At 39.2% G+C, this 21,024-nt stretch overlaps 3 protein-coding genes across 4 annotated transcripts in view; all 3 read right to left on the reverse strand.

Annotated features, from left to right (window-relative positions):
• The window catches only part of LOC116515287 (phospholipase A2 inhibitor and Ly6/PLAUR domain-containing protein-like), a 3,276-nt gene extending 1,236 nt beyond the window's left edge, over positions 1–2,040 (reverse strand). Inside the window, exons 1-3 of the mRNA XM_032227228.1 lie at positions 1,698–2,040; positions 834–986; positions 1–8 (exon numbers count right to left, since the gene is read on the reverse strand). The exon at positions 1–8 is cut by the window's left edge and continues 139 nt beyond it. Coding sequence (XP_032083119.1) covers positions 1–8; positions 834–986; positions 1,698–1,764 — 228 coding nt within the window. The 5' untranslated portion in view covers positions 1,765–2,040. The remainder of the gene's footprint in view (positions 9–833; positions 987–1,697) is intronic.
• Positions 2,041–7,224: 5,184 nt separating this feature from the next.
• On the reverse strand, positions 7,225–12,550 carry LOC116515286 (phospholipase A2 inhibitor subunit gamma B-like). Its single transcript, XM_032227227.1, has 5 exons — positions 12,472–12,550; positions 10,181–10,306; positions 9,259–9,411; positions 8,293–8,439; positions 7,225–7,617 (listed from the first exon to the last, which is right to left on the reverse strand). The coding sequence occupies exons 1-5, from the start codon at positions 12,521–12,523 to the stop codon at positions 7,448–7,450; spliced, it is 648 nt and encodes a 215-aa protein (XP_032083118.1). The 5' UTR covers positions 12,524–12,550; the 3' UTR covers positions 7,225–7,447.
• Positions 12,549–19,263, reverse strand: LOC116515288 (phospholipase A2 inhibitor and Ly6/PLAUR domain-containing protein-like). Of its 2 annotated transcripts, none has more exons than XM_032227230.1 (5): positions 18,384–18,457; positions 17,238–17,346; positions 16,987–17,139; positions 16,394–16,546; positions 12,549–12,633 (listed from the first exon to the last, which is right to left on the reverse strand). In XM_032227230.1, the coding sequence occupies exons 1-5, from the start codon at positions 18,423–18,425 to the stop codon at positions 12,593–12,595; spliced, it is 498 nt and encodes a 165-aa protein (XP_032083121.1). In that variant the 5' UTR covers positions 18,426–18,457; the 3' UTR covers positions 12,549–12,592. The 2 variants fall into 2 exon arrangements, with proteins under 2 accessions (XP_032083121.1, XP_032083120.1); XM_032227229.1 differs by lacking the exon at positions 17,238–17,346 and adding an exon at positions 19,122–19,263 and having other exon boundaries at positions 12,578–12,633; positions 18,384–18,509.
• Positions 19,264–21,024: the final 1,761 nt, after the last annotated feature.

Here is a 21,024-nt window from a genome sequence, read left to right on the forward strand (position 1 = left end):
ACGTGGCACTGCAGAAACCAACCCCAAATTGTCAAACGTTTTCATGGAGACCATCCCATATTAAATCTCAAGATCTTTTGCATCCTGGCTTCCAGAATTCCCAGCCAGGAGAGGATGTGTACTCCAAGCATCTAAAGGCAGAGCTGGACTTTCTGCTTATCCCAGCAACCAAGCATGTCACCCCACCTACTTCTTCAGTCAAGGAAGAGATGACACCTCATCCTATCTGCCCCATTCCTAACAATTATAAATGTACGTGGATGCATGTTGTGAAGTTCCCCTTCAAAAGGGCTGTTTTAACTCTGGACCCATTTTAAGGCCTAGGCTTAAAATGAGTCCTGGGTTGCTGGGCCCCCATGTTCTCCAATTATAAAAAGCTCCTATTTTTATGACCTTATATTTGACCCAGTAATGGCTTGCTCAACTAATGAACTTTCCTCACCGCTTGCCTCCCTGAGCTTTGTTGCACCATTCAAATTTTATCTCCCCATGGTGTGTGTGTGTGTGTGTGTGTGTGTGTGTGTGTAGAATAGAATAGAATAGAATAACAGAGTTGGAGGGGGCCTCAAAGGTCTTTTATTTCAACTCCCTGCGTAGGCAGGAAACCCTATTCCATTTCAGACAAATGGTTATCCGATCTCTTCTTTAAAACTTCCAGTGTGGAGTATTTACAACTTCTGGAGACAAGTGTGTGTATGTGCAGAGGTCCTCTTGCATACCACTCAGGCTGAGTGAAATCTGCTCCCCCTTACTTTCTGACTCCCTGCCGACAATATTGTAAAGTTTAACTTTCTCTGCCCTTTTGCAGGGAGACATTGAGTTGAATTACTTACGAGTAGAAGGAAAGATATTGCAACCATCTGACTGGCAACTGTTATGAATGACTTCAAAATATCTTCCCTCCACAGAAGTTATAGTGAAATAACCATCATTAGCTTCCTCAGGCTTTACACAAGTCTTAGTAGTGTAACTGACTGGAGGAGTGCCTGTGAAGAGATGAAATGTTGAGAGTGTAAGAAAAAAGATTTTTTTTTTAACAAAACAGCTTGATTATTTAACTATTTCATTTTACATCCGAACCATTAATAAATGGTTGTTAGCTGGCAGGAAGATTATATGCTTTTTCCTTAATATGCAAAGGGATTGGCAGAATAATAGCAATAGCACTTAGACTTGCATACTGCTTTGCAGTGCTTCCCAGCTCTCTTTAAACGGTTTACAAAGTCAGCATATTTCCTCCAACAATTTGGGTCCTCATTTTAGCCCCCTTGGAAGGCTGGTGAGATTTGAACAGCCAAATTGTAGGCAGCCTGAAATCAGCAGAAGTAGCCTGCAGTACTGCACTCTAACCACTGCGCCACCACAGCTCATGCTCAGAATTACCTTGTATGTTCTTCACCTTGATTTCCTCCATTTATCATAGATATGAAGAAAAAATTTACTTCGATTGGTGAACTTCTGGAAAACTTTTCTCTACAGTTAGAAGGAACTTTTGGTCCCTTTCTTCTCCCACTTGCCCCCACCCCCCAGTATTTTCCCTGTACATGATAGAGCAAGAGAAAACAACATTTCTCTACAAAATATTCCTAACAAACACACTCCGCTGAAAATGGCAGAGTACATTGAGATTAGTTGAAGCCAATGGCATCATCCAGTCTTCAAGAAAACTGAATTATCCATTGAGATGTTTCACTCACTGAAAGTGGTACGGAGAGTCAAGGAAGAGCAATGGGTTTGATCAGGTTCACACTCCGCCAATGTCATGTCCTCATTTCTACATTGTCCATTGGTGGTAAAACACTTATAGCATTGTAGAGATGTTACTGTAGAGGATAGAAGCAAAATGATTACAGTTCAACAGAGAGCCAACCAAATTATGCACTAATTAATTAAAAAACCCTTTTTAGATGTTAAAGATTAGCATCATATATTCTTTTCCATGTGTGTCTCTTAAGTCATGTCTACCAATAGTTTGAAGGTTGCAGGGGAAAGGAAGAGACTAAAATTGTGGACATCAGAAATTAGTTGATCTTTTGAATAGGAAAAGAGATTCTTCATAAGGAGATATTCAGCTCTTTAGATAAGATTCCCTTTTTATTATTGATTGAGATCAGTCTTTAAAACAACCTGACTGGATACCTGTTAATATTGTTGAATTCCCAATACAGAGTCGACCAAAACAACCACAATTGGTCATTTAGAAAGAAAGAAACCAAATCTTAGCCTATTCCTCAGATACCTGGTTGTTCATTCACCTCCTCATTTATTTACTGAGAAGACCCTCTGTGACACAGGTCACAAAACAGCAACCATCTCCACATTTCTGTACCCCACACCCTCCATCGTTGATGGTATGAAACTATGTTTAAGCATACACACCTATTGAGTGGCACAAATATTTAGGCACATTAAAAGCAGCAAAAGATTTGCATAATGTTCTAATGATGTTCTATTCATGGTGTAACCCAGGACCAATGACAGTTAGCAGAAACCCAACCTGTCAGGACTACCATCTTCAAAAGAGAGAGAAAGAAAAAGCCAAAGATTTTTGGAGGTATTTTAGCAGTGATCTCCCTGTGTAGAGATATACGAAGCCTCCCTCCGCCACCTCTCTAGCATCTCAGTGTTGAATAGCAATACTCACCACCTGTCAGTAAGACTGAAGAGATGAGACAGAAGTAGACAAAAAGGCCAGGAGACATTGTGTGTGGAGAGCGAGTTGACTGCCTTCCTGCACCCAACTATCAAATGCACTCAGCTTTATACTGACTAGGGTGGGTCTCTTGTGGGGAGTTTGGGAGCAATTTTTTTGAGTGGGTGGCATGGAAGACATGAGTGATCACCAAATCCTACACAGAGGAATATCCATTTGCACAATAAAAATGGGAAAAGGGGCAAATGCAACGGTGAAGCAACAAGGTGGTTAAATCTTGTTGAGATTATCCATAACTCAATGTGTTAAGTTAAGCAAGAACTGACTCCTGTTGTAACTGGGCTACTATATAGCATGGGTGTCAAACTTGATTTCATTGAGAGTGGCATCAGAGTTGTGTTTGACTTTAAGAGTCCAGGTGTGTGTGAGTGGAGCCGGCGTGGCTAGCTCAACATCACTTGTCAAGGCTCTGTTTTTGGCCATGACAGCCTCCTGCAGCCCTCAAATCAAGATAGGCAAGGCGGTTTGTCATATTGATGATGAAAGAAAAGTTGATTTAGGCTCTTCTAGTTCATGATATGGGCCTCAACTTTAGCATAAGTTTATGGGTCAAGTAATGCCAATCTATTAAGGGGGCAGGGGGCAAGAAAGGAGGTTCAAAATCACCATTGATCGCAGAGAAGAATGGGCAAAGCAGTGAGTCTCTAGAGATGGGCAAGAGCCCTATAAACAAGCGGTAATTTAGCAGAGGTGACAGTGGTGGGAGCAATTTTTAGAGGCAAAAGACCGGCCTGAAAGAACTAAATGGTGTAAGCAAGCAATTGGGATGGGAGACAACAAGAAAGAGCACAAACTGATTCTAAGACATACAGACTCAAGTGGAGAAGAAGAAACCGGAGGATTTGGAGAACTATGGTGCATTTGGAGGTGGTGGATTGCTGATAATAGTTAGAAAAAGAAGTGAGCAGCAAAATGGAAGATGAAGAGGCTGATGCAACAGCTGTGCCGAAACTACCTAGAACTTCTTAGAGCAGAATAGTGTGGAGAGTATCACAAAGACTAAACAGAAATGTAAATTAAACAAGAACTTTAAAAAATGTAAAAGAAAAGGTGCTGAATGAATTGTCTGTGTTAATAGTTTGGTGAAATGCTTATTGGAAGATATACATAAGAGAATTTTGTAGGTTATGATAAATAGAATTTAAACAATTAACTTGCAATTATATACAAATATATATATATGTCACAACCCCTGGTATGCCCAAATATGGGAGGAACCATACTGCTCCCTCATATATATAATAGAAGTGTGTGTCTCTCTCTCTCTCTCTCTCTGTGTGTGTGTGTGTGTGTGTATAGATAGATAGATAGGTAGGTAGGTAGGTAGGTAGGTAAGTAGGTAGGTAGGTAGGTAGGTAGATAGATAGATAGATAGATAGATAGATAGATAGATAGATAGATAGATGATAGATGATAGATAGATAGATGATAGATAGATAGATAGATAGATAGATAGATAGATAGATAGATAGATAGATAGATAGATAGATACAGTTATAAGTTCCTAATTGAATTAATTGCACCAAGGATATAATGAAATAATTGCACTTTTAAGATATAGCACTGTTGGTATAAATAAATATTGAGGCTTCCTCTCTCTGTCTTTCTCTTTCCTTTTTTTCTTTCTTTTTTATTATCATTTGATATCATTGAATAATTTAGAGATATATAGAGACATATACAGACATATTTATATTACTTACATTGCTATAGGTTAACTGATTGTGGATTAATATATATAAAATAAGCTAAATTAAGGAATTAAATAATTTTTTTTAGAAATTTAAAAGTAATTAATTAGAAAACAACAAACTTAACATCAAAGCAAATATATTATACTATCAGTAGTAATAAGTGTAACAGGATATATTTTATTAATAGCAAATTTAGGACTGTGATCAAAAAATAAAAAAAGAATATTGATGGAAAGAAGTTAAGTTGAAATAAAATAAAAGTTAAGATATTGGATGCAATTTTGGGACAACATGTACTCTATATTAAAAGAACGTGATAAAATTTTAAAAGAGATGACAAGTATCACAACAACATCATTGAAAGACAGAAAAAAGACAACTGTAAATCCAGCAATAATGGTATCGACTGCCTTTCCAGCGAGCCATTCAAGAAACCATGATCAACCTTCAAGAGGCAATAACTAAAAACCGCAGTGAATTGAAAGTGGAGATGAATGAAATGAAAACAGAGATGAGTCAAATGAAAAATGAAGTTAAAAATGATATACAGAAACTAGACGATAAAACGGGAATAATACAACAAACACTGGGAAAAAGTGAATAGTCAATAAAAATGAAAGAAAAAAAACAGAACCAACGGAGAAGAAACTAGAGATAGTTGAAAAAAAGATGAAAACATCAAACAAAGACTTAGAAGACTCCCTCATCCATCTGGAAATGGACAGGGCAGCATTCTATCTCTGATTCCAAAACGTAACAGAAAGAAAAGAGGAAGATTTACAAATGATAATGACAGAAATAATAGCAGAGTTGTTACAAAGAGACAAGCATGAGATCCTAAATGAGTTGAATGAAGTTTACAGTGTAAGCACTAAATTATGCCAGAAGACACCGATTGCCTAGAGAAGCACACATTAAATTTGCGAGGAAAAAAGAGAGAGATATAATTTATAGACTAATAAGAGACAAACCAATAATATACAAAGGAAAGGAGATACAAGCCCTGAAACAAATTCAGTGAAGAGTGAGGTAACAATGGAGAGCCTATCGATTTTTAGCAATACAACTAGTTAAATGGGATATACTATTTAGGTGGTTGGTCCCTGAAGGGATGCTGGCAACTTGGCAGGAGAAAAGGATTAAAGTTGATAATCTGGAGAAGGCACAGGATTTATATGAGCAATTGGCAGGCCCAGAAGAGGAAGGGAGCAGTAATCAGGAGTTAGAATCTAGAAGCCAGATCACTGTCTTTGTATGTCATGCGTGCACAGTCAGCAGTAAAAGGGGTTATTTTTTTTTTGAATGGCTGTGTGGAGACTTTTTCATCTGTCTAGAGGGAAGATCAGAGGGATTACCTGAGGTACACTCCCTCCTTCAAGACCCTGGACAATATGTGATCACATGCAGGGGAAGAACAGATTGAACAGGTCTCAGGTGCTAGCACTCCATCCTGCTCCATTCCACAGGATCTGCTGCATCTTACAAGACATCAGGGCCAACTGTGGACAGCCTATTGAGTGGGTTGGAAAAGTGTTCAGCCCAGATTGTTTTTCAGTTCTTCCTGGTCCTTGATCAGGCTCAACGTCAGCAAGGGGGAGCATCCTGATTTAGAAGGACCGTAAACCAGGGTGGATTTGATTGAAGTCAAGTCGATTTAAATCATGAGTAAAAAGAAAGAGTCACCTGCCTAGTTTTTGGCCCAATGGTCGAATGTCACTTGCCTAGTTTGTATTCCTCATGAATGACTAAACTCATAGCAATTCATTCCTAATCCCGAACCTTCAGCCATTAAACCAAATTGGCTCTCTTGATATTCTTTAAGACATGGTCATTGATCCTGAAACCACTACAGGTAGCCCTTGATGTAAGACCACAATTGGGACTGGAGCTTGTGTCGCTAAGTAACATTGTGAGTTGTGCCCAATTTTACAACCTTTTCTTGGTAGTTAATAACTGCAGTCATTAAGTGAATCACATGGCTGTTCAGCAAATCTGCCTTCCCCCCATTGACGCTGCTGGTTAGGAAAGTTGCAAATGGAGATCATATGTCCCAAGACATGCAACAGATATAAACTCATGCCAGCTGCTTCATGCCCAAAACTCGATACCCAGCTGTGGGAATACTGCCATTGTTGAAAGTTTTATGACCATTTTTAAATCACTTTCTTCAGTTCTGTTCTAACTTCAGATGGCCGCAGAATGAATGGGCCTGTAGTAGAACAATTGTCAGAGGCTTCCTCAACCTGCCTGCCTTCCACCCCTTTCCTGAAGTCTCCTGAAGTTTCTATATCTCAGTTTCAAGGAAACTATATTCCTTAACTGTTGACAGGATGGAGGAGAAGAGACAGAGGACAAGAATTCCAGCTGCCTTCATGTTGGTAGAAGTCAACTCCGCTGCCTTTCCTGAAGCCACCTAATGCTCAGCTTTGCAACTGGGGAAATGTTTTTGACCAATAGGTTGTGGAGGTGGAATGTTGGATCCCAAATGATTGGTTGCCAGAAATAGCAAACTCAGGCAGGGCAGAAGCCATATTTCATTAGGAAACATAGTTGGTAAACCGGGCCGAACCTACACTGGCATGATCTTTGCAAGAAGGAATGTAACAAAATGGATGTAACACGAAACAACAATAACAACAACCACAACAACAAAAAGAATGGAAGTATGCCAGAGGAAAAGGGTCTAAGAGTTCAAGTTAAACTGACTCCAGAATGGATTACAATAGAGGAGGAAATGTGTAGTTTATTGAAGCTGTCTTCTCGTGTGTGTTCAAACTTCCCTTAGGAGAATACACAGACGCAAATACTTTTGTCACCAAAATTTATTTTCATTACGATTTAGAGAAAGACCATTTTAAGAGAAAATGGATTGTTAAAGAAAGACCACTTACCCCTGAGCTAGCCTGCACCTCCATATCCTAAATTGCTACCAATTTCCCAAGAATGTTTAGCCCCAAAGCATTGTAATTCTTAGAACTAAAGCTCCAAACTCCTTCCCACGTTTACAAATTTCAAACGCTAAGGGAAGTAAGGCTTTCGTTTACATCTTAAAAAACATCATATCAAATGTTTGTGTAGCACTGGTACAATTCTTCCTGGTGAGCATGAACTCTACAATGCCGTTGCCCATTTGTGTCTTTCCTATTGGGTAGGAACATACACTGCTTGTTGCACATGCTTGGATCACTGCGTCCTCTTTAATATATCCCACTGTGGAGGAAAAAGAAAGAATAAGGACACGTGAGGTTGGATTATGAGAACAAAAACAATGATATTTTTCTTCTTAACCCCCAAAGGAGCCACAAGGGAGCTATCCATCTCCCTCAAAGTAGCTACACAAAATAGCCACTGTCCTCTTGTCAGCCCTTCAAGGAGACCAGACGAAGAACTTAAAATCAACTCAAAACTCAAAAGTTATAGTAAAAGAATCTCGCAAGAGGGAATGCACTTTCTCCTCCCCTCTTTTTGTTAGTGAGAACAAGGGAGAGTTTTGTCTGGGATGATGTAGATTCCCCAACCTTCGTGGACCGGTGAAGGAGGAAAAAGGATGGTTCCCTGTGCGTGGTTAACAAGGGAGTGCCTACCGCTCCATTTGTGCTTGAATAAATAAAGTATGTGTGTATTCGCCCGGTACTTGTGCAAATGGAGATGTGTGTGGACCTAACTGCTGCTTCTGTGGCCCGATTCTAAATGGCTTATGGCCCAGTAGTGGGCCACGGCCCTCTATCCTTTCAGGAGTGTCAGTTGGGTTGGCCAAATAGTCAAGATGGAGGCTAGAACATGGTTCTAATCCCAGGACTTCAATTGCATTTTTCTCTTTCCTACGGGTATCTCTAATTAAAAGAAATAGCAAGAAAGATAAAGGAAGAAAGATCTTCTACTCACATGTATGCAAGCCAAAATTAGCATGTACACACTGATTCTCATTGCCAAGACAGAGAACTGGCTTGTCTGGTTGGGAAGAATCACCATGTTTTGTATACGATCCAGTGCATGTATATCCATTGGGTTTAAGTTCCTCACGACGTGGCACTGCAGAAAGCAACCCCAAATTGTCAAACGTTTCCATGGAGACCATCCCATATTAAATCTCAAGATCTTTTGCATCCTGGCTTCCAGAATTCCCAGCCAGGAGAGGATATGTACTCCTAGCATCTAAAGGCAGAGCTGGACTTTCTGCTTATCCCAGCCACCAAGCATGTCACCCCACCTACTTCTTTAGCAAAGGAACAGATGACACCTCATCCCATCTGCCCCACTCCTATCCCTTATAAATGTACGTGGATGCATGCTCTGAAGTTCCCCTTCAAAAGGGCTGTTTAAACTCTGGACCAATTTTAAGCCCTAGCCTTAAAATGAGTCCTGGGTTGCTGGGCCGCCATGTTCTCCAATTATAGAAAGCTCCTATTTTTATGACCTTATATTTAACCCAGTAATGGCTTGCTCAACTAATGAACTTTCCTCACCCCTTCCCTTCTGGAGGTTTCTTGCTCCATTCAAATTTTATCTCCTCATGGTGTGTGTGTGTGTGTGTGTGTGTATGTGTGTGTGTAGAATAGAATAGAATAACAGAGTTGGAAGGGGCCTTAAAGGTCTTCTAATTCAACTCCGTAGGCAGGAAACCCTATTCCATTTCAAACAAATGGTTATCCGACCTCTTCTTTAAAACTTCCAGTGTTGGAGTATTTAGAACTTCTGGAGACAAGTGTGTGTATGTGCAGAGGTCCTCTTGCATGCCACTCAGGCAGGGTGAAATCTGCTCCCCCTTACTTTCTGACTCTCTGCCGACAATATTGTAAAGTTTAACTTTCTCTGCCTTTTTGCAGGCAGACATTGAGTTGAATTACTTACGAGTAGAAGGAAAGATATTGCAACCATCTGACTGGCAACTGTTATGAATGACTTCAAAGTATCTTCCCTCTACAGAAGTTATAGTGAAATAACCATCAGTAGCTTCCTCAGGCTTTACACAAGTCTTAGTAGTGTAACTGACTGGAGGAGTGCCTGTGAAGAGATGAAATGTTGGGAGTGTAAGAAAAAAGAATTTTTTTTTAACAAAGCAGTTTGATTATTTAACTATTTCATTTGAGATCCCAACCATTAATAAATGGTTGTTAGCTGGCAGGAAGATTATATGCTTTTTCCTTAATATGCAAAGGGATTGGCAGATTAATAGCAATAGCACTTAAACTTGCATACTGCTTTGCAGTGCTTCCCAGCTCTCATTAAACGCTTTACAAAGTCAGCATATTTCTCCAACAATTTGGGTCCTTATTTTAGCCCCCTTGGAAGGCTGGAAGGCTCATGAGTGAGATTTGAGCCTGGTGAGATTTGAACAGCCAAATTGTACGCAGCCGGAAATCAGCAGAAGTAGCCTGCAGTACTGCACTCTAACCACTGCGCCACCACAGCTCATGCTCAGAATTACCTTGTACGTTCTTCAACTTGATTGCCTCCATTTATCACAGATATGAAGAAACAATTTACTTCGATTGGTGAACTTCTGGAAAACTTTTCTCTACAGTTAGAAGGAACTTTTGGTCCCTTTCTTCTCCCACTTGGCCCCATCCCCCAGTATTTTCCCTGTACATGATAAAGCAAGAGAAAACAACATTTCTCTACAAAATATTCCTAACAAACACACTCCACTGAAAATGGCAGAGTACATTGAGATTAGTTGAAGCCAACGGCATCATCCACCTTCAAGAAAACTGAATTATCCCTTGAGATGATAATGTTGTCTGACAGCTAAATTGAAAGATGTTTCACTCACTGAAAGTGGTACGGAGAGTCAAGGAAGAGCAATGGGTTTGATCAGGTTCACACTCCACCAATGTCATGTCCTCATTTCTACATTGTCCATTGGTGGTAAAACACTTATAGCATTGTAGAGATGTTACTGTAGAGGATAGAAGCAAAATGATTACAGTTCAACAGAGAGCCAACCAAATTATGTACTAATTAATTAAAAAACCCTTTTTAGATGTTAAAGATTAGCATCATATATTTTTTCCAGGTGTGTCTCTTAAGTCATGTCTACCAATAGTTTGAAGGTTGCAGGGGAAAGGAAGAGACTAAAATTGTGGACATCAGAAATTCGTTGATCTTTTGAATAGGAAAAGTGACCCTTCATAAGGAGATATTCAGCTCTTTAGATAAGATTCCCTTTTTATTATTGATTGAGATCAGTCTTCAAAACAAGCAGACTGGATACCTGTTAATATTGTTGAATTCCCAATACAGAGTCAACCAAAACAACCATAATTGGTCATTCAGAATCAGAAAGAAACCAAATCTTAGCCTATCCCTCAGATACCTGGTTGTTCATTCACCTCCTCATTCATTTACTGAGAAGACCCTCTGTGACACAGCTCACAAAACAGCAACCATCTCCACATTTCTGTACCCCACACCCTCCATCGTTGATGGTATGAAACTATGTTTAAGCATACACACCTACTGAGTGGCACAAATATTTAGGCACATTAAAAGCAGCAAAAGATTTGTATAACGTTCTAGTGATGTTCTATTCATGTTGTTACCCAGGACCAACGACAGTTAGCAGAAACCCAACCTGTCAGGACTACCATCTTCAAAAGAGAGAGAAAGAAAAAGCCAAAGATTTTTGGAGGTATTTTAGCAGTGATCTGCCTGTCTAGAGATGTAAGAAGCCTCCCTCCGCCACCTCTCTAGCATCTCAGTGTTGAATAGCAGTACTCACCACCTGTCAGTAAGACTGAAGAGATGAGACAGAAGTAGACAAAAAAGCCAGGAGCCATTGTGTGTGGAGAGCGAGTTGACTGCCTTCCTGCACCCAACTATCAAAGGCACTCAGCTTTATACTGACTAGTGGGGTCTCTTGTGGGGTGTTTGGGAGCAATTTTTTTGAGTAGGAGGACATGAGTGATCACCAAATCCCACACAAAGAAATATCCATTTGCACAATAAAAATGGGAAAAGGGGCAACTGCAATGGTGAAGCAACAAGGTGGCTAAATCTTGTTGGGATTATCCATAACTCAATGTGTTAAGTTAAGCAAGAACTGACTCCTGTTGTAACTGGGCTACTATATAGCATGGGTGTCAAACTCGATTTCATTGAGGGCTGCATCAGGGTTCTGTTTGACTTCAAGAGTCCAGGTGTGTGTGAGTGGCGCTGGTGTGGCTAGCTCAACATCACTTGTCAAGGCTCCATTTTTGGCCATGATAACCTCCTGCAGCCCTCTGACAGTGAAAGCGAAGCTCAGGGAGGCTGTACGCAGCTAACCTGGGCTCTGTTGATGGCTGCAATGGGCTCCTGCAGCCCTCTGCCAGTGAAAATGGAGCTCTCCCTGGCAGAGGTACCATGGGCTGGTCCTTCATTGTTTCCAAGATGGCCCAGCAGGCCAGATCTAAGCACTCTGTGGGCCGGATCTGGCTGGTGGACCTTGAGTTTGACACCCCTGCTACAGAGGAAATCTATTTTTACCCCTATATTTCTACTTGCATTTTTACATGCTTTCAAATTGTTATGTTGGTAGAAGCTGGGACAAGTAATGGGAGCTCACTCCATTACCAGGCATGGGTTGCTGCCGAGATTGCTGCCAGTTCGCTACCTGCATGCTTTGCACACGCTGTGTCTTTGTAAACAGTTGACTGTAAATTCTTTTGCATATGTGCAGAACATGAAAAATATAGTGAAAACATGCAGGTAACAGCATGACTGACCAGGGGACCAGTTCAGGGGTGTGGTCAGCCTGGGTCGCTACCAGTTCCAGTGACCAAGGCCAAAATACCACTACCAGTTTGCCAGAACCAGTGAGAACCGGTAGCAAGTCACCTCTGTCCGTTACACAGTGCTAGGAATTGTTAACCGCCAAACCACCAACCTTTCTGATCGACAAGCTCAGAGTCTTAGCCACTGAGCTTTTTTGGAACAAAATAATACTACATTGAACAGGGATTTTGAGAGCCAGAGTCCTGGGTTGAAGTTCTTCCTCGATTTTGGAGGAATCCTTAACAACAACTTATTCCAATTTTTTTCAAATTTCACTTCCCTCCCATATTTACCACTGGCATTACTTACCTGTTGAGATGACCGAAGAAAGGAGGCACAGGAGAAAGATTCTAGCAGACATTATGATGGCAGTGTGGATTGACTGTGTTTAGAGAAGGCAGTGTGAGATTATTTGTGGTTCCTGGAGTATTCATACCTTGAAGGGTGAGTTTGAAGAACTCTGCTGATTAGCTGGAACAGGAGTTGAGGATGACAATTAAAACTCATACAGAGGAGTAGAGCAACTTACATAGGGAGTTGAGGAAAGGGAAACTTATAAACGTGTGTTTATGTCTCTCTCTCTCTCTCTCTCTCTCTCTCTCTCTCTCTCTCTCTCTCTGTGTAGATAGATAGATAGATATAGTTATAAGTTCCTAATTTAATTAATTACACTAAGGATATAATGAAATAATTGCACTTTTAAGATATAGCACTGTTGGTATTAATAAATATTGAGGCTTCCTCTCTTTGTCTTCCTCTTTCCTTGTTTTTTCTTTCTTTTTTATTATCATTTGGTGTAATTGAATAATTTAGAGATATATAGAGACATATACAGACATATTTATATTACTTACGTCACTACAGGATAACTGATTGTGGATTAATATAGATAAAATAAGATAAATTAAGGAATTACTTTAAAAAACTTTTTAGAAATTTAAAAGTAATTAATTTAAAAACAACAAACTTAACAGGAAAGCAAATACATTATACAATCAGTAGTAATTAGTGTAACAGAATATATTTTATTAATAGCAAATTTAGGTCTGTGATCAAAAAATAAAAAAAGAATATTGATAGAAAAAGTTAAGTTGAAATAAAATAATAGTTAAGATATTGGATGCAACTTTGGGACAACATGTACTCTATATTAAAAGAATGAGATAAAATTTTAAAAGAGATGACAAGTATCACAACAGCATCATTGAAAGACAGAAAAAAGACAACTGTAAATCCAGCAATAATGGTATCGACTGCCTCTCCAGCATCCCAAAAGTCAACAAAAGCAAAGGCCACAATGGAAAAACAAAATACAGCATCGAATATCCAAAATGTGCAGGATACATTGCAAGCCATTCAAGAAACCATGATCAACCTTCAAGAGGCAATAACTAAAAACCGCAGTGAATTGAAAGCGGAAATGAATGAAATGAAAACAGAGATGAGTCAAATGAAAAATGAAGTTAAAAATGATATACAGAAACTAGACGATAAAATGGGAATAATACAACAAACACTGGGAAAAAGTGAATAGTCAATAAAAGTGGTAGAAAAAAGAACAGAACCAACGGAGAAGAAACTAGAGCTAGTTGAAAAAAAAGATGAAAATATCAAACAAAGACTTAGAAGACTCCCTCATCCATCTGGAAATGGACAGGGCAGCATTCTATCTCTGATTCCAAAACAAAAGAGGAAGATTTACAAAGGATAATGACAGAAATAATAGCAGAGTTGTTACAAAGAGACAAGCATGAGATACTAAATGAGTTGAATGAGATTTACAGCGTGAGCACTAAATTATGCCAGAAGACACCAATTGCCTAGAGAAGCACACATTAAATTTGCCAGGAAAAAAGTGAGAGATATAATTTATAGAATAGTAAGAGACGAACCAATGATATAAAAAGGAAAGGAGATACAAACCCTGAAACAAATTCAGTGAAGAGTGAGGTAACAATGGAGAGCCTATCGATTTTTAGCAATACAACTAGTTAAATGGGATATACTATTTAGGTGGTTGGTTCCTGAAGGGATGCTGGCAACTTGGCAGGAGAAAAGGATTAAAGTTGATAATCTGGAGAAGGCACAGGATTTATATGAGCAACTGGCAGGCCCAGAAGAGGAAGAGAGCAGTAAGGAGGAGTTAGAATCTAGAAGCCAGATCACTGTCTTTGTATGTCATGCATGCACAGTCAGCAGTAAAGGTTTTTTTTTTTGAATGGCTGTGTTTTTCAGTTCTTCCTGGTCCTTGATCAGGCTCAACGTCAGCAAGGGGAGCATCCTGATTTAGAAGGACCCTAAACCAAGGTGGATTTGATTGAAATCAAGTTGATTTAAATCATGAGTAAAAAGGCTCGATTTAAATTGACTTGATTTAAACCATGATTTTTAAAGGGCAGGTGTCATCTCTGTCCCGCAGTGGCTCCTCCTCTGACCTGCTGTTGGCTCACCAACAGTCACCATATTGCAGACTACTGAATACAGCCTCATGCTACATCACTAAGCTCCATTTCATGCTGAATAAACTAAGTTATGAATGTATCTCAAGTAGTAAACTATCTTTAGATAGATTTTTTTTCTCCAAAGCATTTTATTAAAATAAATTTGATAAAAATCAAAACCTCCCATTTAAATTTTAAAAAAAATCCAATTTAAAGTTTTAAAAAAACCACTTTGAAAAAAACTTTTAAAAAAGCATAGCTTTTTATCCACCCTACCATAAACTGCTTTAACTGTACTGGGGGGGAAAAAACCTCTCCGATGGCTTGCAGGTCTTGACTAATTTCCCATCTGCTCAGACTTTCTCGCCGTTCTGCTTGTCCTTTGAACATCCTGTGTTTAAACTTGTCTTTGTTTGAGACAAGAGGATCTGCCATTCTGCCTTGTCCTTGGTCTGGAGGGCTGCTGAAATGGACCCCTGGTTTTCATCTAATTAGCCCGTTAGTATGCTTGTGCTTGCAGTCTATGTGATGACAATTTTGAACTACATGCACTTTTCAGACTGAAGTTTTCACAAGGGGTAAATTATTGGAGACTTTTTCAGTAAGCAGACCTTGGATATCTTGGACTTGGCTTGGGTTTGCAGCCTTCTGAGCTAAATGATATTTTGACTGTCCTTGGTTGCTTATGGCGCAAGGGAGCTGTGTGTAAGTTGTAGACCTGTGATGGTGCACCTATGGCACCTGTGCCAGAGGTAACACGTAGAACCCTCTCTGTGGGCACGTGCACAGTTGTCAGCTGCTCTTCTGGTTTATGGTGCACTGATGCACGCCAGCCAGCTGGTCTTCGCTGGCTGTGGAAAACAGTCTGAAAACGGCTCAAAGAATGCCCTAAAAACAGGGCTTTGGGGGAGCCATTTTCAAAAACCTTTGCCTGCCCAAAATGCTCTCTCACAGCGAACTGGTAGTAAACTATTTAGGAACCCACCACTGGTGCAGATATGTCAGTTGCACAATCCTGGCAGCCATCTTAACTTTTTGAGCCTGTCCTGAATTTACCCGATGCTCTCACTTATGTTATGAGGGAAAAAGGAGTCCAAGCAAGGAAGGGCATATATCAATATTTGCACGATAGATGGCACAATGCCATGGCTTCTTGTTCTCTCTCAGGCTGCTCAGTTTGTTCTTTCTGTGCTGGACAAAATATTCCAGGAAGAACTTTATAATCACTTGCCTATGGGACCTACTTGAAGCAGTTCAGGGCATCCTGTCTGATTTTATAAACTTTTCCGCCATGAGTGTTCAGCAAATGATTGTGATTGTTAAAGGGAATCACAAAGCCACTCAGTGAATCCAGTATGGAAGACAGGAGGGATCAGAAACAGCTATTTTATTCAGAACACCCTTGTTTATATAAATTTTAAAGAAATAGATACTGAATGCAAATTTCTTTGTCATAGCAATTTATTTTTATGATGATTCTGTGGACTTTGAAAATAGAAAACACTTATTTTATTGAGCTGTGGTCTCAAAGCATGATAGTCAACATTTTTGGCCCAAATTTCTAGCTGACTCAGGCAAAGCTCGCAAGCATCTGTTATTCAAATCTCTACTTATTTATTTATTTATTGAATTTATAGGCCACCCTATCCCGAAGGACTCCTTAATTCACTATTAAATCTCCAATTTTCCAATTGTTTATAAAAAAAAAATGGAAGGAACGAAGGAAGAAAGGAAGGAAGGAAGGAAGGAAGGAAGGAAGAGAAAAAGGAAGGAAGGAAATGTCTACTCACAAAATTCTGATACTGTGGTACAGGCTATCGTAAAACACAGATCCTGTTCGCCAACGCAGGCTACAGATTGATTGGCTTCACAAGAATCCTCATCTAGTGCAAAGCAGCCTGGGCACAGTAACCCATTTGGTTGAAAGTCTTCATAATTTTCCACTGGAGGAAGCAAATTTTCCAGTTAGCAAAGTTTCATGATCACCACTAACCCTTTAAATGTCTATCCAACTTGACATTCTTTTCACATACTTGAGTTCAATTCCAGCTCGGATGGAATCAAGGAACCCAAGATTCTTTGCAACAAGCAAGAGTTTTAAAAAAAGCTAGAGTTGGAAAATAATGTATTAAAGTGTAGATACTTACACAGAAGCAGTTCTACATTAGTTCATAATGGACAGGATAATTTTGGTCATAACTGGAGAACTACATATTACATGTAACTACATTACATATAGTAATGTTTCTTTTCATTGAATTATTGTATGCCGCTCAGAGTCTATAGCTTGGAGGAGGTGATAGGTATCATATAAACTACGTCCATCAAATGAAGCGCAAAAAGGTAGAGTTTGAAAAAGTTGTATTAAGGTGTAGATACTTACACGGAAGCACTTCTGCATTACAGAGATCAGTCTGGCAACAGTTACCTCTGGCTATTTCAAATCTACTATCTACTGTTGTGCTGCTAAAGAGGCCTTCAAAACAATTCTCACGAGTAACACATTCTTTGACAGTTAAACTCATTGGAATTTCGACTGCAGAAGAGAATTAGAAAAAGAAATATGGAACTCAGCAGAAAATGACAAATTGTGTATGAACCATGTTTATTTCACTTTAAGAAATGTGTACCGACCCAAACTTTTGAGCGAACTTCCATGGCTGTGTTTTCCTCCTTCCAACCCAGCACATATCCCAATATTCCAGTTCTTGGACCTGCAGAGATTAACTGGCCAGTTAAACTTCTGCAAATGAGGAAAGACAAGAATGTTGATCTTCTGGCTCCTAAATTTTACCTGTGCTACTAAACCTCACTGTCTTTCACATAGATGTTGACACCTTTGAAGATTTATTTATTCCCAAGAAACATATAAGCACAGGCAACTGCAGAATCTGGAGCTTTTGCAGAATGATGACTGTTCCATTGTGACAAAGTCATGTAAGCTCCTTCTGTTTATCTTGCAATTTGTGTTGCAGATTCAAAAGGGCAAAGTGTAGATTGCTACATCAGGATGTAAGTTTCATGACTTGTCCTCTCTTGTCCCCTTGTACATGTCAATTAACCAAAGTTTTAAAAATTACATTTCCAATTCTACTGTCCCTCTTTGAACCCCCAAGATAAGTCATTGAAGGAACGTCCCAAACCTAACCATGTTTTAGTACAACCTAGATGCTAAATTTTAGCATTTTACTGTTGTTTGACAGTGAAATGGGCGACATATGTCGGCAAAGATGTTGAGACTCCGGAAAGAGTGCGGAGAAGAGCAACAAAGATGATTAGGGGACTGGAGGCTAAAACCTATGAAGGACAGTTGCAGGAATTGGGTAGGTCTAGTAAAAAGAAGGACTAGCAGTGACATGATAGTGTTCCAATATTTGAGGGGCTGCCACTGGAATTGGCGGTTAACGTATCCTCCAAAGGATCTGAAGGCAGGATAAGAAGCAAGGATATATGCAACCAAGAACTAAGGAGAAATTTGCTGACAATAAGACCAATCAATCAGTGGAACGGCTTCTCTCGAGAAGTTGTGAATGGTCCAATACTGGAGGTTGTAAGAAGAGACTGGAGAGTCATTTGTCTGAAATGGTCTAATCTAGTGTCTCCTGCCTGAGCAGGGAGTTGGACTAGAAGACCTCCAAGGTCCCTTCTAACTCTGATCTTCTATGTTCTAATAAATATATACATTTTACATAAAAAATGAGAAACATGTGCAGGTTATTCTTTGATGATGCAAAAACCAAGTGATGGACATGCCTGAGAACAAACTCAACTTTCACTTACATAAAGTACAATTGACAACTGTAGTAGAACAAAATTCTTCATCTTCTTTGCACTCCACCACCTTCACATTCTCTTCTTCACATTCAGTTCCAAGGGCAACACATGTTTGACACTTTAGAGACGTCACTATAAATAAAAGACATAGTCATGCCAATGATCAGTGTCACCCTTCTATGTTTTTCACTCCTCCTAGCATTTACATTCAAGACTCCTGTTATAATCTGGTTTACTAAGCATGTCTCCCCTGTTGTTGTTTTTCTGCTGGGGACCTGTGGAATGGTGGGAGAGGAGATCAGCTTGTGGAAATGGAAGTTGAGATTGAGAGAGAGATTCACCTTTTTGTACTGCTAACTTTTTTGTGGTAGTTAATAACTGCAGTCATTAAGTGAATCACATGGCTGTTCAGCAAATCTGCCTTCCCCTATTGACGCTGCTGGTCAGGAAGGTTGCAAATGGGGATCATATTTCCTAAGACATGCGACGGATATAAGCACATGCCAGCTGCTTCACACCCAAAATTTGATACCTGGCTGTGGGAATACTGCCGTTGTTGAAAGTGTTAGGACCATTTGTAAGTCTTTTTTTTCAGTTCTGTGCTAACTTCAGATGGGTGCAGAACAAATTGATTTGTAGTAGAACAATTGACCAGAGGCTTCTTCAACCTGCCTGCCTCCCATCCTTTTCCTGAAATTTCCTGAAGTTTCTATATTTCAGTTTCAAGGAAATTAAATTCCTTACCTGTTGACAGGATGGAGGAGAAGAGACAGAGGACAAGAATTCCAGCTGCCCTCATGTTGGTAGAAGTCAACTCCGCTGCCTTTCCTGAAGCCACCTACTGCTCAGCTTTGCAACTGGGGAAATGTTTTTGAACAATTAGGTTGTGGAGTGGAATGTTGGGTCCCAAATGATTGGCTGCCAGAAATAGCAAACTCAGGCAGGGCAGAAGCCCAATTTCATTAGGAAGGATAGTGGTGTTCTTAGAAAATCTACACAAAATAAACTTTGCTCAGCAGTCAAATGGGGCTGTGATTTCTTGTTTACTACATCTCTACATCTTCCTCTGCTTTTTCAAAGCTTAGTTTGGCTTCTAAAGCTGATTTTTATACCCTACTGTAATTCTTTATATCTAATTGGAACCTTTTCCTCTCTAGACTGTGTTTCACCTTAATTCCTACATTCATTCATTGGGATCGTTTTGGATGTTTTTCTGATCCTACAGTTGTGCATAATATATATGTATCTGTGTGTGTATATATACATATACATATACATATACATATACATATACATATACATATACATATACATATACATATACATATACATATACATATACATATACATATACATATACATATACATATACATATACATATACATATACATATACATATACATAAACATATACATATACATATACGTATGTATATTTAAAGTCACAACCCCTGGTATGCCCAAATATGGGAGGAAGTTCACTACTTCCCTTCTCTGTCCATCGGCTCGTCACAAGAGACTATCCAGACAGAAACCCAATATTTTTACTGTTGCCTTTTTGTTACATTTGTGTTGTATTTGTGCTGATAAATAAATAAAGGGAGACTAGTATAGATCTATTTCAAGCTATTTAGCTCTCATCAGCTAGTCATACCCTTACTGGGATTCGAACCTGGGCTGTATTGCATCTTAGGCAGATGTGTTGACCATTAAGCCACAGGCTCTCCTCTGTTATCAGCTGAGCCAGACAGAAAGGTATATATTTAAAGTCACAATCCCTGGTATGCCCAAATATGGGAGGAAATATATCTATATATCATCTATATCTATATATCTATATCTATATCTATATCTATATCTATATCTATATCTATATCTATATCTATATCTATATCTATATCTATATCTATATCTATATCTATATCTATATCTATATCTATATCTATATCTATATCTATATCTATATCTATATCTATATCTATATCTATATCTATATCTATATCTATATCTATATCTATATCTATATCTATATCTGTCTGTGTGTGTGTATGTATATGTATATATATATATGTTATATTTATGCTGATAAATAAATAAAGGGAGACTAGTGTAGATCTATTTCAAGCTATTTAGCTCTCATCAGCTAGCCATACCCAAGTTTGGGAATCGAACCTGTGCTCCATTGCCTCCCAGGCGGGGAGTTAACCATTTGAGCTACAGAGAACGACTCCTTATCAGCCAGCCAGGGTGGGAGGTATATACTTAAAGTCACAACCCCTGGTATGCCCAAGTATGGGAGGAAGGTCACACTTCCACTCTCTGTCATTAGGCTCGTCACAAGAGACCATCCAGACAGAAACCCAATATTTTTTACTGTTGCCTTTTTGTTACATTTGTTATATTTATGCTGATAAATAAATAAAGGGAGACTAGTGTAGATCTATTTCAAGCTATTTAGCTCTCATCAGCTAGCCATACCCAAGTTTGGGAATCGAACCTGTGCTCCATTGCCTCCCAGGAGGCCTAGTCTCCCTTTATTTATTTATCAGCATAAATATAACAAATGTAACAAAAAGGCAACAGTAAAAAATATTGGGTTTCTGTCTGGATGGTCTCTTGTGACGAGCCTAATGACAGAGAGTGGAAG

The sequence above is a fragment of the Thamnophis elegans genome, chromosome 12 (genome assembly GCF_009769535.1).
Source record: "Thamnophis elegans isolate rThaEle1 chromosome 12, rThaEle1.pri, whole genome shotgun sequence".
Lineage (NCBI taxonomy): Eukaryota > Metazoa > Chordata > Lepidosauria > Squamata > Colubridae > Thamnophis > Thamnophis elegans.

Excerpts from the sequence above, each read along its gene's own strand:
- LOC116515286 (XM_032227227.1), bottom strand. The coding sequence starts at position 12,523 with ATGTCTGCTAGAATCTTTCTCCTGTGCCTCCTTTCTTCGGTCATCTCA. Across the intron at positions 10,307-12,471 it reads TTCTTCGGTCATCTCAACAG|TAACATCTCTACAATGCTAT; the intron begins GTAAGTAATGCC and ends TATCCTCTACAG. Across the intron at positions 9,412-10,180 it reads GACTCTCCGTACCACTTTCA|GCACTCCTCCAGTCAGTTAC; the intron begins GTGAGTGAAACA and ends ATCTCTTCACAG.
- LOC116515288 (XM_032227229.1), bottom strand. The coding sequence starts at position 19,176 with ATGAGGGCAGCTGGAATTCTTGTCCTCTGTCTCTTCTCCTCCATCCTG. Across the intron at positions 18,510-19,121 it reads CTCCTCCATCCTGTCAACAG|TGACGTCTCTAAAGTGTCAA; the intron begins GTAAGGAATTTA and ends TTTTATTTATAG. Across the intron at positions 17,140-18,383 it reads AGTTGTCAATTGTACTTTAT|TCGAAATTCCAATGAGTTTA; the intron begins GTAAGTGAAAGT and ends TCTCTTCTGCAG.